This window comes from Chiloscyllium punctatum, chromosome 34 (assembly GCF_047496795.1).
Source record: "Chiloscyllium punctatum isolate Juve2018m chromosome 34, sChiPun1.3, whole genome shotgun sequence".
In the NCBI taxonomy this organism is placed as follows: domain Eukaryota; kingdom Metazoa; phylum Chordata; class Chondrichthyes; order Orectolobiformes; family Hemiscylliidae; genus Chiloscyllium; species Chiloscyllium punctatum.
In genome coordinates this window covers 58568491-58581525 of record NC_092772.1, presented here as the reverse complement: position 1 = coordinate 58581525, position 13035 = coordinate 58568491, and the positions used below count along the sequence as shown (strand labels likewise).

General features: G+C 51.6%; 1 protein-coding gene across 2 annotated transcripts in view; it reads left to right on the top strand.

Annotated features, from left to right (window-relative positions):
* The first annotated feature begins 9817 nt into the window (after positions 1-9817).
* Positions 9818-13035, top strand: part of LOC140458888 (transcobalamin-1-like) — a 59924-nt gene continuing 56706 nt past the window's right edge. Inside the window, exon 1 of one of the 2 annotated variants that reach the window (XM_072553624.1) lies at positions 9818-9834. Coding sequence is in view for 1 of the 2 variants with exons in the window: in XM_072553623.1 (XP_072409724.1) it covers positions 12771-12834 (64 nt within the window). In the remaining variant the exon portion in view is untranslated. Of the gene's footprint in view, positions 9835-12572; positions 12835-13035 lie in introns of those variants that run through there. The other variant, XM_072553623.1, reaches the window with a different exon arrangement.

Below are 13035 nucleotides of genomic sequence, written 5' to 3'. Positions count from 1 at the left end.
CCTCCAGCCCCTACACCCCTCCCTATCTCTGTAACCCCCTCCATCCCCTACACCCCCTCCCTATCTCTGTAACCCCCTCCAGCCCCTACACCCCCCTCCCTATCTCTGTAACCCCCTCCAGCCCCTACACCCCCTCCCTATCTCTGTAACCCCCTCCATCCCCTAGACCCCCTCCCTATTTCTGTAACCCCCTCCAGCCCCTACACCCCAACCTATTTCTGTAACCCCTCCAGCCCCTACACCTCTCCCTATCTCTGTAACACCCTCCAGACTCTACATCCCTCCCTATCTCTGTAACCTCCTCCAGCCCCTGCACCCCCTCCCAATCTCTCCCTCCAGCCCTTATACCCCCTCCCTATCTCTGTAACCCCCTCCAGCCCCTGCACCCCTCCCTATCTCTGTAACCCCCTCCAGGCCCACACGCCCTCCCTATCTCTGTAACCCCCTCCAGCCCCTGCACCCCTCCCTATCTCTGTAACCCCCTCCAGGCCCACACGCCCTCCCTATCTCTGTAACCTCCTCCATCCCCTACATACCTCCCTACCTCTGTAACTCCCTCCAGCCCCTACACCCTACACTACTTCTGTAACCCCCTCTAGCCCCTACACTCCTCCCTGTGTCTGTAACTCTTTCCAGCCCCTACATCCTATCAAAAAGATGTTGTGAAACTTGAAAGGGTTCAGAAAAGATTTACAAGGATGTTGCCAGGGTTGGAGGATCTGAGCTACAGGGAGAGGCTGAACAGGCTGGGGCTGTTTTCCCTGGAGCATCGGAGGCTGAGGGGTGACCTTATAGAGGTTTATAAAATCATGAGGGGTATGGATAGGATAAATAGACAAGGTCTTTCCCCTGGGGTTGGGGTGTCCAGAACTAGAGGGCATAGGTTTAGGGTGAGACGGGCAACTTTTTCACACAGAGGGTGGGGCATGTATGGAATGAGCTGCCAGAGGATGTGGTGGAGGCTGGTACAATTACAACATTTAAGAGGCATTTGGATGGGCATATGAATAGGAAGGGTTTGGAGGGATATGGGCTGGGTGCTGGCAGGTGGGACTAGATTGGGTTGGGATATCTGGGTCAGCATAGAGGGGTTGGGCCGAAGGGTCTGTTTCTGTGCTGTACATCTCTATAACTCTGTGACCTCCTCCAGCCCCTACACCCCCCAAACCCTGTAACATTCCATCTCTTTTAACATCTTTGGTCCCCGCACCCCTCCCTACACTGCACCCTCCTCTAGCCGCTACACTATCTCTGCAAGCTTCTCATTTCCCTCCACCCCTACCTCTATCTGTTATCTTTGACCAGAAACCGAACTGGGCGTGTCACGTAAACACAGTGGCTACAGGAGGAAATACTGCAGCAAGTAATTCATCTGACGTCTGAAAACATTTCCACCATCAACAAGCTGCAGGTCAGGAGTGTGATAGAATTCTCCCCCACTTGCCCAGGATGAGGACAGCTCCAATAATATTCAAGAAGCCCAACACCATCCAGGACATAGCAGCCCCCCGCTTGCTGGGAACCACATCCACAAACGGGTGTACCATCTCCAAGATGCACTGCCGAAATTCACCAAGGCTCTTTAGTCAGCACTTTCAGATCCGCGACCCATCTAGAAGGCCATGGGCAGCAGCTATATGGGAATGCCGATTCCCACAAGTTCCCCTCCAAGCCATTAACCAACCTGTATTGGAAACATGGCGCCGTTCCTTCACTGTCGCCGGGTCGAAACCCGGGAAGCCTCCTCCTGCCCCAAGGGTATTGTGGGCCTGCCTACAGAATGTGGACGGCAGTCCTTCACAAAGGCTGCTCATCCCTAAGTTCAGAAGGGCAGCTATCTAGCGATTGCCAAGTGCCATGAGGGGATAAATAAAACCAATCACATGCACATTGGGTACAAAGGTCTTAATCACTTCTAACTTCTGTTCATGTTTGCACTGACCTGATGTTATTGGAATAAGGAATCACTGCTCCTTAGTTTTTGGGCCATGTTTATATTCCAGCAACTGGCCCCATGTGATCAGCAGTGACTGTGCTGTCAGTGTCCATTACTTTAACAAAATAAAATCAAGCAAGAGACCGCAGGTAGAGACAGAAGAAAGAACAATTCCAGCCTTTCTCTCCAGACCTTTCAATCATGTTAATAACAATGGGCGATGGTTAGTCAGATAAGTTTCCAATTTCTGAAGTGTCAGTTGAATGTAACTCTGTCACACTGGGATATAAAAACACATTGCATGAGCTTTACACCAGAGCAGTGGTTAACTTCAATGAGACGAGCAATTCCACGGCACACCCAATTTCGTTCAGCTGAACTGAAAGGTCATGGGCCGAAGGGCCTGTTTCCATGCTGTAGGAAATCTAATCTGAAAAAAAAAACTTTCTTCTGGTTATGGTCTCACTGGTGAGGATTGCAACACAATGCCTACAGAATATCTCAGTGTAATCTCAGTTTGAAGGAACACCAGTTATAGGCTGAGATAAGCAGGCATGTCTCCTCTCAAGAGAGTTATGAAACTTTCCCACAGAGGAGGGGGGACAGAGTCCTCGTGTATCTTTAAGACAGGTTCTTGATCAGTCAGGGAATCAATGCATTTCAGGCAAAGGGGCAGCAAAGTGAATGAGGGGGATATCGGGTCAGCCATGATCCTATGAAATGACAGAGCTAAGGGGTTTGAATGCTGTTCTGGTTACCTCATTATTAATTTGATGATTCACTTTCGCAAGTTGTACGTGCTGTCATTTTGGCTGGGGCGCAACACTGTTTAAGACGTCACAATGTTGTTTTCATTGTCTTTGTGCAAAGTTTCACATTGCAACATACTGGAGCGACACAATGGTGGCTCAGTGGTTAGCACTGCTGCTATGAGGCAGCAGGGACCCGGGTTCGATTCCAGCCTCGGGCAATTGTCTACGTGACGTTTGCATGTTCTCCCCATGTCTGCATGGTTTAGCTCTGGTCTCCTCCCACAGTCCAAAGGGACGGTTAGGGTGGATTGGTCATGCTGAATTGCCTATTGTGTTCAGGTTAGGGTGAATTGGTTGTGTTAAAATTGCCCATAGTGCTCAGGGATATGTAGGTTAGGCGCATTAGTCAGGGGTAAGTACAGGATAGTAGGGGAATGGGTCTGGGTGGTATACTCTTTGGAGGGCCAGTGTGGACTTGTTGGGCTGAAGGGCCTGTTTCCACACTGTAAGAATCCTATTCTGTAACACTTGGACAGCTCTCACTGCATTTCTGCACTGTTTTCCCTCGCAACTGATCCTGCCAGACCTGCGGAGTTTCTCCAACCTTTTCTGTTTTCATTTCAAGGCTCTCCCTTTGTTCAGGACTGGCTGGTGCAGATGTCTCTGTTAGCGTTGTTTTAGCTGGGAAATCTGTACAATGCAAGGAGTGTGACATTTTGGGGGTACCAATGTTGGTCAGCACGGTGGCTCAGTGGTTAGTGCAGCTGCCTCACAGCACCAGCGAAGGGGTTTCGATTCCAACCTTGGCTTGGCTGTGTGGGGTTTGCACATTCTCCCTCGGTCTGAGTGTGTTTTCTCTGGGTGGTATGCTTTACTCCCACAGTCCGGGTGGGTTGGGGGTGGGTTGGCAATGCTAAATTAGCTATGATCTCGTTTGTGTGTGTGTGTGTGTGTGTGTGAGTGCATGTGTGTGCGTGTGTGTATCTGTGAGTGTGTGTGTGTGTGTTTTCTCTGGGTGATATGCTTTACTCCCACAGTCTGGGTGGGTTGGCAAAGGTAAATTAGCTACGATCTCATTGTGTGTGTGTGTGTGTGTGTATGTGTGTGTGAGTGTGTCTGTGTGAGTGTGTGTGTGTGTCAGTGTGTGTGTGTCAGTGTGTGTGTGTCTGTGTGTGTGTGTCTGTGTGTGTGTGTCTGTGTGTGTGTATCTGTGTGTGTGTATCTGTGTGTGTGTGTCTGTGTGTGTGTCTGTGTCTGTGAGTGTGTGTGTGTCTGTGAGTGTGTGTCTGTGAGTGTGTGTGTGTTTGTGTTTGTGTGTGTGTCTGTGAGTGTGTGTGTGTTTGTGTGTGTGTGTGTGTCTGTGAGTGTGTGTGTCTGTGAGTGTGTGTGTGTGTGAGTGTGTGTGTGTGTGTGTGGGAGGGGGTGCCTTTCAGTAACAGCTGACCATGGGCTGCATCCTCATTGTTCTGGCTTTCTGCTTCCCTGAAGCAGTGTTGCTTGTAACTGAAGAGCCCAGTGCTGGAGTGACAGTCCCGGTCACATCTGGATGTGGCTGTTGATCTGCTTGAGCTGCTGCCCTCCTTCCTTGGTGCCCACTTGCCTGCTGCAATGCTCCTCTGTTTCTTTTCCCCTGTTTTGGGATGTTGGCTCGGGGAGCTTCTCCATCTCGTGTGGTCAGCTGCAAGTCTTTCCCAGGACTTTGTAACGCTATCAAGCGCCTTCAGGTCCCTCATTAGGATGACCTTGTAGTGCAGCTGGGGACGCCCAGTTGGTCTCTTCCTGGATGCGAGCTCTCCATAAGGATATCCTTTGGGATGCGGTGGGCGTGGCCCAGCCAATGAAGTCTCTGCTGCCTGAGCAGAGTATACCTGCTGGGAAGGTCCAGCGTTGGGCACTCTGTCTGGCCAGGGTCTTTTTTTACAGTGTGGCAAACTGTTCCCTGTGCTTCCCATTCAACGAAGATGTACCTTCAGGTTCTTTGACACTGTCCAGTCCCCAACAGATGATCGGTTCAAACAAATTGGGAAACATCACAAACGTCACGTCTTCCACATGGGTTTGATTAATGCACTCATTGAGGCTTCTGTGTTTCTCTCACCTTTCCGGGAACTTTGACTAAAATTTCAGGTTGGCACCTCTGTTCACTACTTTTGTTTCCCACGTGATATTTGCACCCCACCAATCACAGATTCAACTCACAAACGGTCCACCGTGATTCTCTGTGTCTTTCCGATTGCACCCTCGGGGTTACTCTCCGTGTGGAGTTTGCACATTCTCCCCGTGTCTGCGTGGGTTTCCTCCGGGTGCTCCGGTTTCCTCCCACAGTCCAAAGATGTACAGGTAAGGTGGGTTGGCCAGGCTAAATTGTCCGTAGTGTTAGGTGAAGAGGGGAATGGGTCTGGGTGGGTTGCTCTTCGGAGGGTCGGTGTGGACTGGTTGGGCCAAAGGGCCTGTTTCCACACTGTAGGGAATCTAAACCTTCAGCTTTTCCAGCGTTTCTGACACAGTTCAGCCACAGACTATTACTGTTGCAATGTTTCACTCTCAAGTCACATTCGGCCAAACAGAAACACTTTAGATTAAAACCAGAAAACTGGGGATGCTGGAAAGCTGAAAGAGAAACTGACATTGCTGGAGAAACTCAGGCGGCACTGGGGGAGAGCAAGCAAACTCAATGTTCCAGAAATGCAAGTTCTCCAAAGAGCAATTAACACTCGCTCATCAACATTGCCTAGAATTCCAGCAGGGACAGGCAGGAGGCTGGGAGAACACAGCAAGGCAGGCAGCACCAGGAGGGACAGGCAGGAGGCTGGGAGAGCACAGCAAGGCAGGCAGCACCAGGAGGGACAGGCAGGAGGCTGGGAGAACACAGCAAGGCAGGCAGCACCAGGAGGGACAGGCAGGAGGCTGGGAGAACACAGCAAGGCAGGCAGCATCAGGAGGGACAGGCAGGAGGCTGGGAGAACACAGCAAGGCAGGCAGCATCAAGAGGGACAGGCAGGAGGCTGGGAGAACACAGCAAGGCAGGCAGCACCAGGAGGGACAGGCAGGAGGCTGGGAGAACACAGCAAGGCAGGCAGCATCAGGAGGGACAGGCAGGAGGCTGGGAGAACACAGCAAGGCAGGCAGCATCAGGAGGGACAGGCAGGAGGCTGGGAGAACACAGCAAGGCAGGCAGCATCAGGAGGGACAGGCAGGAGGCTGGGAGAACACAGCAAGGCAGGCAGCATCAGGAGGGACAGGCAGGAGACTGGGAGAACACAGCAAGGCAGGCAGCATCAGGGGCCTGGATCATCTCTGACACCTCCCTCCCCTTCCTGGACCTCTCCATCTCCATTAATGACGACCGACTTGACACTGACATTTTTTACAAACCCACTGACTCCTACAGCTACCTGGATTATCCCTCTTCCCACCCTACCTCTTGCAAAAATGCCTTCCCGTATTCCCAATTCCTCCGCCTCCGCCGTATCTGCTCCCAGGAGGACCAGTTCCACCACAGAACACACCAGATGGCCTCCTCCTTTAGAGACCGCAATTTCCCTTCCCACGTGGTTAAAGATGCCCTCCAACACATCTCGTCTACATCCCGCACCTCCGCCCTCAGACCCCACCCCTCCAACCGTAACTAGGACAGAACGCCCCTGGTGCTCACCTTCCACCCTACCAACCTTCGCATAAACCAAATCATCCGCCAACATTTCCACCACCTCCAAACAGACCCCACCACCAGGGATATATTTCCTTCCCCACCCCTTTCCGCCTTCCGCAAAGACCGTTCCCTCCGTGACTACCTGGTCAGGTCCACACACCCCTACGACCCACCCTCCCATCCTGGCACTTACCCCTGCCACCGCAGGAACTGTAAAACCTGTGCCCACACCTCCTCCCTCACCTCTATCCAAGGCCCTAAAGGAGCCCTCCACATCCATCAAAGTTTCACCTGCACATCCACCAATATCATTTATTGTATCTGTTGCTCCTGATGCGGTCTCCTCTACACTGGGGAGACTGGGCGCCTCCTAGCAGAGCACTTCAGGGAACATCTCTGGGACACCCGCACCAATCAACCACACCGCCCCGTGGCCCAACATTTCAACTCCCCCTCCCACTCTGCCGAGGACATGGAGGTCCTGGGCCTCCTTCACCGCCGCTCCCTCACCACCAGACGCCTGGAGGAAGAACGCCTCATCTTCCGCCTCGGAACACTTCAACCCCAGGGCATCAATGTGGACTTCAACAGCTTCCTCATTTCCCCTTCCCCCACCTCATCCTAGTTTCAAACTTTCAGCTCAGTAACTGTCCCCTTGACTTGTCCGGACTTGTCCGACCTGCCTATCTTCTTTTCCACCTATCCACTCCACCCTCTCCTCCTTGACCTATCACCTTCATCTCCTCCCCCACTCACCCATTGTACTCTATGCTACTCTCTCCCCACCCCCACCCTCCTCTAGCTTATCTCTCCATGCTTCAGGCTCACTGCCTTTATTCCTGATGAAGGGCTTTTGCCCGAAACGTTGATTTCGCTGCTTGTTGGATGCTGCCTGAACTGCTGTGCTCTTCCAGCACCACTAATCCAGTATTTGATTTTCAGCATCTGCAGTCATTGTTTTTACCTAGCATCAGGGGGGGACAGGCAGGAGACTAGCTCAAGTTCGTTAGATGGGTCAGTGTTTGTGCAATGTGTGCAGGAGAGTTTCCTGACACAATATGTAGACAGGCCAACAAGAGGTGAGGCCATACTGGATTTGGTTCTGGGTAACGAACCAGGCCAGGTATTAGAACTAGAGGTAGGTGAGCACTTTGGGGACAGTGACCACAATTCGGTGATTTTTACTCTAGTGATGGAGAGGGATAAGTGTGTACTACAGGGCAAGAGTTATAGCTGGGGGCAGGGAAATTATGATGCGTTGAGGCATGACTTAGGATGTGTGGATTGGAAAAGTAGATTCCAAGGCAAGAGCGTAATTGATATGTGGAACTTGCTCAAGGAGCAACTATTGAGTGTCCTTGATAAGTACGTACCTATCAGGCAGGGAGGAAAGGGTCGTGTGAGGGAGCGGTGGTTTAATAAGGAATTGGAATCCCTTGTTAAATGGAAGAGGGCGGCCTTTGTAAAGATGAGGCGTGAAGGTTCAATAGGGGCAATTGAGAGTTATAAGGTAGCCCGAAAGGACCTGAAGAGAGAGCTAAGAGCAGCAAGGAGGGGACATGAAAGGTCTTTAGTTGGTAGGATTAGGGAAAACCCTAAGGCTTTCTATAGGTATGTTAGGAATAAAAGAATGACTAGGGAAGGAATAGGTCCAATCAAGGATAGTAATGGGAAGTTGCGTGTGGAGGCTGAAGAGATTGGGGAGGCACTGAATGAATACTTTTCGTCAGTATTCACTCAGGAACAGGACATTGTTGTCGATATGAATACTGAGGCACGAATAAGTAGAATGGATGGCTTTGAGATATGTAGAGAAGAGGTGTTGGAAATTCTGGCAAGGGTGAAAATAGGTAAGTCCCCTGGGCCTGATGGCATTTATCCTAGGATTCTCTGGGAAGCAAGGGAGGAGATTGCAGAGCCATTGGCCTTGATTTTTGTGTCCTCTTTGTCTACAGGAGTAGTGCCAGAGGACTGGAGGCTAGCAAACGTGGTTCCCTTGTTCAAGAAGGGGAGTAGGGATAATCCTAGTAACTATAGGCCAGTGAGTCTCACTTCTGTTGTGGGCAAAGTCTCAGAGAGAATTGTAAGGGATAGGATTTATGAACATCTGGATAGGAATAATGTGATCAAGGATAGTCAGCATGGTTTTGTGAAGGGCAGGTTGTGCCTCACAAAGCTTATTGAATTCTTTGAGAAGGTGACTAAGGAGGTAGATGAGGGGAAAGCGGTAGATGTGGTATATATGGATTTTAGTAAGGCGTTTGATAAGGTCCCCCATGGTAGGCTACTGCAGAAAATACAGAGATATGGCATTGAGGGTGAGTTGGAGGTTTGGATTAGGAATTGGCTCTCTGGAAGAAGACAGAGGGTAGTAGTTGATGGCAAAGGTTCGTCTTGGAGTGCCGTCACTAGCGGTGTTCCGCAAGGATCTGTTTTGGGACCATTGCTGTTTGTCATTTTTATAAATGACCTGGAGGAAGGGTTAGAAGGTTGGGTGAGCAAGTTTGCGGATGATACGAAAGTCGGAGGAGTTGTAGACAGTGAGGAAGGATGTGGCAGGTTACAGCGGGATATAGAGAAGCTGCAGAGCTGGGCAGAAAGGTGGCAAATGGAGTTCAATGTAGCTAAGTGTGAGGTGATTCACTTTGGTAAGAGTAACAAAAAGATGGGGTACTGGGCTAATGGTCGGATACTTGGTAGTGTGGAAGAGCAGAGGGATCTTGGTGTCCATGTACACAGATCTCTGAAAGTTGCCACCCAGGTAAATAGTGCAGTGAAGAAGGCATATGGCGTACTGGGCTTTTATTGGTAGAGGAATTGAGTTCCGGAGTCCTGAGGTCATGTTGCAGTTGTATAAGACTCTGGTGCGGCTGCATCTGGAGTATTGTGTACAGTTTTGGTCGCCATACTATAGGAAGGATGTGGAGGCACTGGAACGTGTGCAGAAGAGGTTTACCAGGATGTTGCCTGGTATGGTAGGAAGATCATATGAGGAAAGGCTGAGGCACTTCGGGCTGTTCTCATTGGAGAAAAGAAGGTTTAGGGGTGACTTGATAGAGGTGTACAAGATGATTAGGGGTTTAGATAGGGTTGACCATGAGAACCTTTTTCCGCGTATGGAGTCAGCTATTACAAGGGGGCATAGCTTTAAATTAAGGGGGGGTAGATATAGGACTGATGTTAGGGGTAGGTTCTTCACTCAGCGAGTCGTAAGTTCATGGAATGCCCTGCCAGTAGCAGTGGTGGACTCTCCCTCTTTATGGGTATTTAAGCGGGTATTGGATAGGTATATGGAGGATAGTGGGTTGGTGTAGGTTAGGTGGGCTTTGATCGGCGCAACATCGAGGGCCGAAGGGCCTGTACTGCGCTGTATTCTTCTATGTTCTATGTTCTATAGAACACAGCAAGGCAGGCAGCATGAAGAGGTGGTGAAGTCGACGTTTCGAGTGTAACTCTTCTTCAGGACTGGGGCTAGTTTTGGAGGGGAGCTGCAGGTAATTCCAGCAGGCTTTGATCTGTGTTTTTTCTAACACTTGAAAAAACAGTGACCTTCCCAATCATGAGGTCATCAGGTTTTGCACATTTTCTCTTTCATTGTAATGTATTTTTGCATCCGCCTGGCAGACTGTACGTTAATATGACCTGTGCATAGACTGATGTCTTTCCCATTTGACAGCTGACTGGAACAGGGTGTGAGGAAGGAGCCAGCAGAGATGTGGTTTGTTTATTCATGGTCACACCTTCTACCTTCAATTCAAAGAATTCGATCGTTTCCAGGCAGAAGGGGTGGGGGAACTGCCTCCAGTGAAATATGAGCCACTAAACAAAAACACAGGCTGGTGACAAGAATCCTGTAATTCCACCCGAATTGTTTGACAAGATTAACCCCCTCCCGAGTGCAGGCCTGGTTCCTTCGCACCAGTTTTTGCAGAATGAACACCTCAACACGTGTGTGTGTGTGTGTGTGTGTGTGTCTGCCTCTGTGAGACTTGTGGGTGTCTGTCTGCTTCACCTGTTTTGGCATGTGCACCTGTTCGTGTCCACACATGTTGTCTACATCTGACGACAAACATTCCCTCAGGATTTGTCCCATTCCTATCTCAGTCTGCTATTAAGCCTCACTGGCATGGTTCACTGGAAACAAATTTGGGACACGCTCCTCAAAAGTTAAATATTTTATCAAAGTACCCACAATTCCTCATGCAAACCAACAGATCCTGTGTCGGTGCTGAGGGAGTACCGCACTGTCGGAGGGTCAGTGCTGAGGGAGCGCCGCACTGTCGGAGGGTCAGTGCTGAGGGAGTACCGCACTGTCGGAGGGTCAGTGCTGAGGGAGTGCCGCACTGTCGGAGGGTCAGTGCTGAGGGAGTGCCGCACTGTCAGAGGGTCAGTGCTGAGGGAGTGCCGCACTGTCAGAGGGTCAGTGCTGAGGGAGTGGGCACTGTCAGAGGGTCAGTGCTGAGGGAGTGGGCACTGTCGGAGGGTCAGTGCTGAGGGAGTGCCGCACTGTCAGAGGGTCAGTGCTGAGGGAGTGGGCACTGTCGGAGGGTCAGTGCTGAGGGAGTGCCGCACTGTCGGAGGGTCAGTGCTGAGGGAGTGCCGCACTGTCAGAGGGTCAGTGCTGAGGGAGTGCCGCACTGTCAGAGGGTCAATGCTGAGAGAGCGCCGCACTGTCGGAGGGTCTGTGCTGAGGGAGTGGGCACTGTCGAAGGGTCAGTGCTGAGGGAGCACCGCACTGTCGGAGGGTCAGTGCTGAGGGAGCACCGCACTGTCGGAGGGTCAGTGCTGAGGGAGCGCCGCACTGTTGGAGGGTCAGTGCTGAGGGAGCACCGTACTGTCGGAGGGTCAGTGCTGAGGGAGTGCCGCACTGTCAGAGGGTGCTGAGGGAGTGCCGCACTGTCAGAGGGTCAATGCTGAGGGAGCGCCGCACTGTCGGAGGGTCTGTGCTGAGGGAGTGGGCACTGTCGAAGGGTCAGTGCTGAGGGAGCACCGCACTGTCGGAGGGTCAGTGCTGAGGGAGTGCCGCACTGTCGGGGGGTGAGTGCTGAGGGTGTGCCGCACTGTCGGAGGGTCAGTGCTGAGGGAGTGGGCACTGTCGGAGGGTCAGTGCTGAGGGAGTGCCGCACTGTCAGAGGGTCAGTGCTGAGGGAGTGCCGCACTGTCGGAGGGTCAGTGCTGAGGGAGTGGGCACTGTCGGGGGGTCAGTGCTGAGGGAGTGCCGCACTGTCAGAGGGTCAGTGCTGAGGGAGTGCTGCACTGTCGGAGGGTCAGTGCTGAGGGAGCGCAGCACTGTCGGGGGGTCAGTGCTGAGGGAGTGCCGCACTGTCTGAGGGTCAGTGCTGAGGGAGTGCTGCACTGTCGGAGGGTCAGTACTGAGGGTGTGCCGCACTGTCGGAGGGTCAGTGCTGAGGGAGTGCCGCACTGTCGGAGGGTCAGTGCTGAGGGAGTGCCGCACTGTCGGAGGGTCAGTGCTGAGGGAGTGCAGCACTGTCGGGGGTTGAGTGCTGAGCTCATGCTGCATATCTCAGATTTCCGATGTTCAAGATGAGATTTTGAACCTAAACCCTGTCTATTTAATAAATCCTGGCCAGTCAGTAATGCCCACTTCCCACCCACGTTGACGATGAACATCAAATCTCCCATGTTCCCATCTCTCAGAAAACCAGCGGCACAGATCTAACCAGTGTGTTGTGTCTGAATATGATTTTCTTCCTGAAACAGAGAACAAGGAACAAAGAAAGTGTACAGCCCAGGTACAGGCCCTTCGGCCCTCCAAGGCTGTGATCCAAATCCACTGCGTAAACGTATCACCCGATTCTGAAGGATTCTGTGTCCCTCTGCGCCCCACCTAAATGACCAAAGTAAATGTTGTTCGTGAAGCCGGGATCTGATCGATATCAGATTGGTGTGTGTGGGATCATGCTGTGCGGAAATGGGTTGCTGCTTTTCCTGGAATACAAAAGTTGATGCCAGTAAAGCAATCCCTTTGTCTGGAAATGTGTGTGAGACCATTGCTGAAGCCCCCACGCCCCCCCCACCCCGCCCTCTCTCTCTCTGGTTCCATTGCTGTCCACCAATAGAAATGGCTGTTAATCATCGCCTGAAGTGCCCCTTCCCAGTTGCCTGCCTGGTTCTGGGTGGATCGATTAAATATTGCCCAATATCTGGACAAGATGCTAATTTCTTTGAATGCTCCTTCTCTCTTTCAGTAAATACATTGGGCAATCCTTAGGATCCAGTTTCAGTGAGATTTCAGCTCTTCCTTGTGGCGTGTTGCTCATCGTCTCAATAACAGGGCATTGAGTCACTTTGGGCTACTTCTGGCTTGAAATATTCCAAAAGCACACACTGTCTCATACGCTGGCTCAAGGAAAACATTCAGCAGGGAATCCCTGTGCCTTCTTTGGGGCCAGTCCTCTCTTCCTCCACAATGGTCAAGCTGACCCCCTGCACACTGCTGCCGCTGTTGTTCCTGACCTCTCTGGTTGGTGCCTGTAAGTGAACTGCCCTTTGGCTGTGTCTCTCGACTCTGTCTGACTTTCTCTATGTCCTACCATATTTTCTCTCTCCCTCTGTCACTCTCTCTTCCTCTATCAGTTTCTCTGTCACTTGCCCCTCTCTCTCTCTCTCTCTCTGTCACTCTCTCTTCCCTCTATCAGTTTCTCTGTCACTGCCCCCTCTCTCTCTCTCTCTCT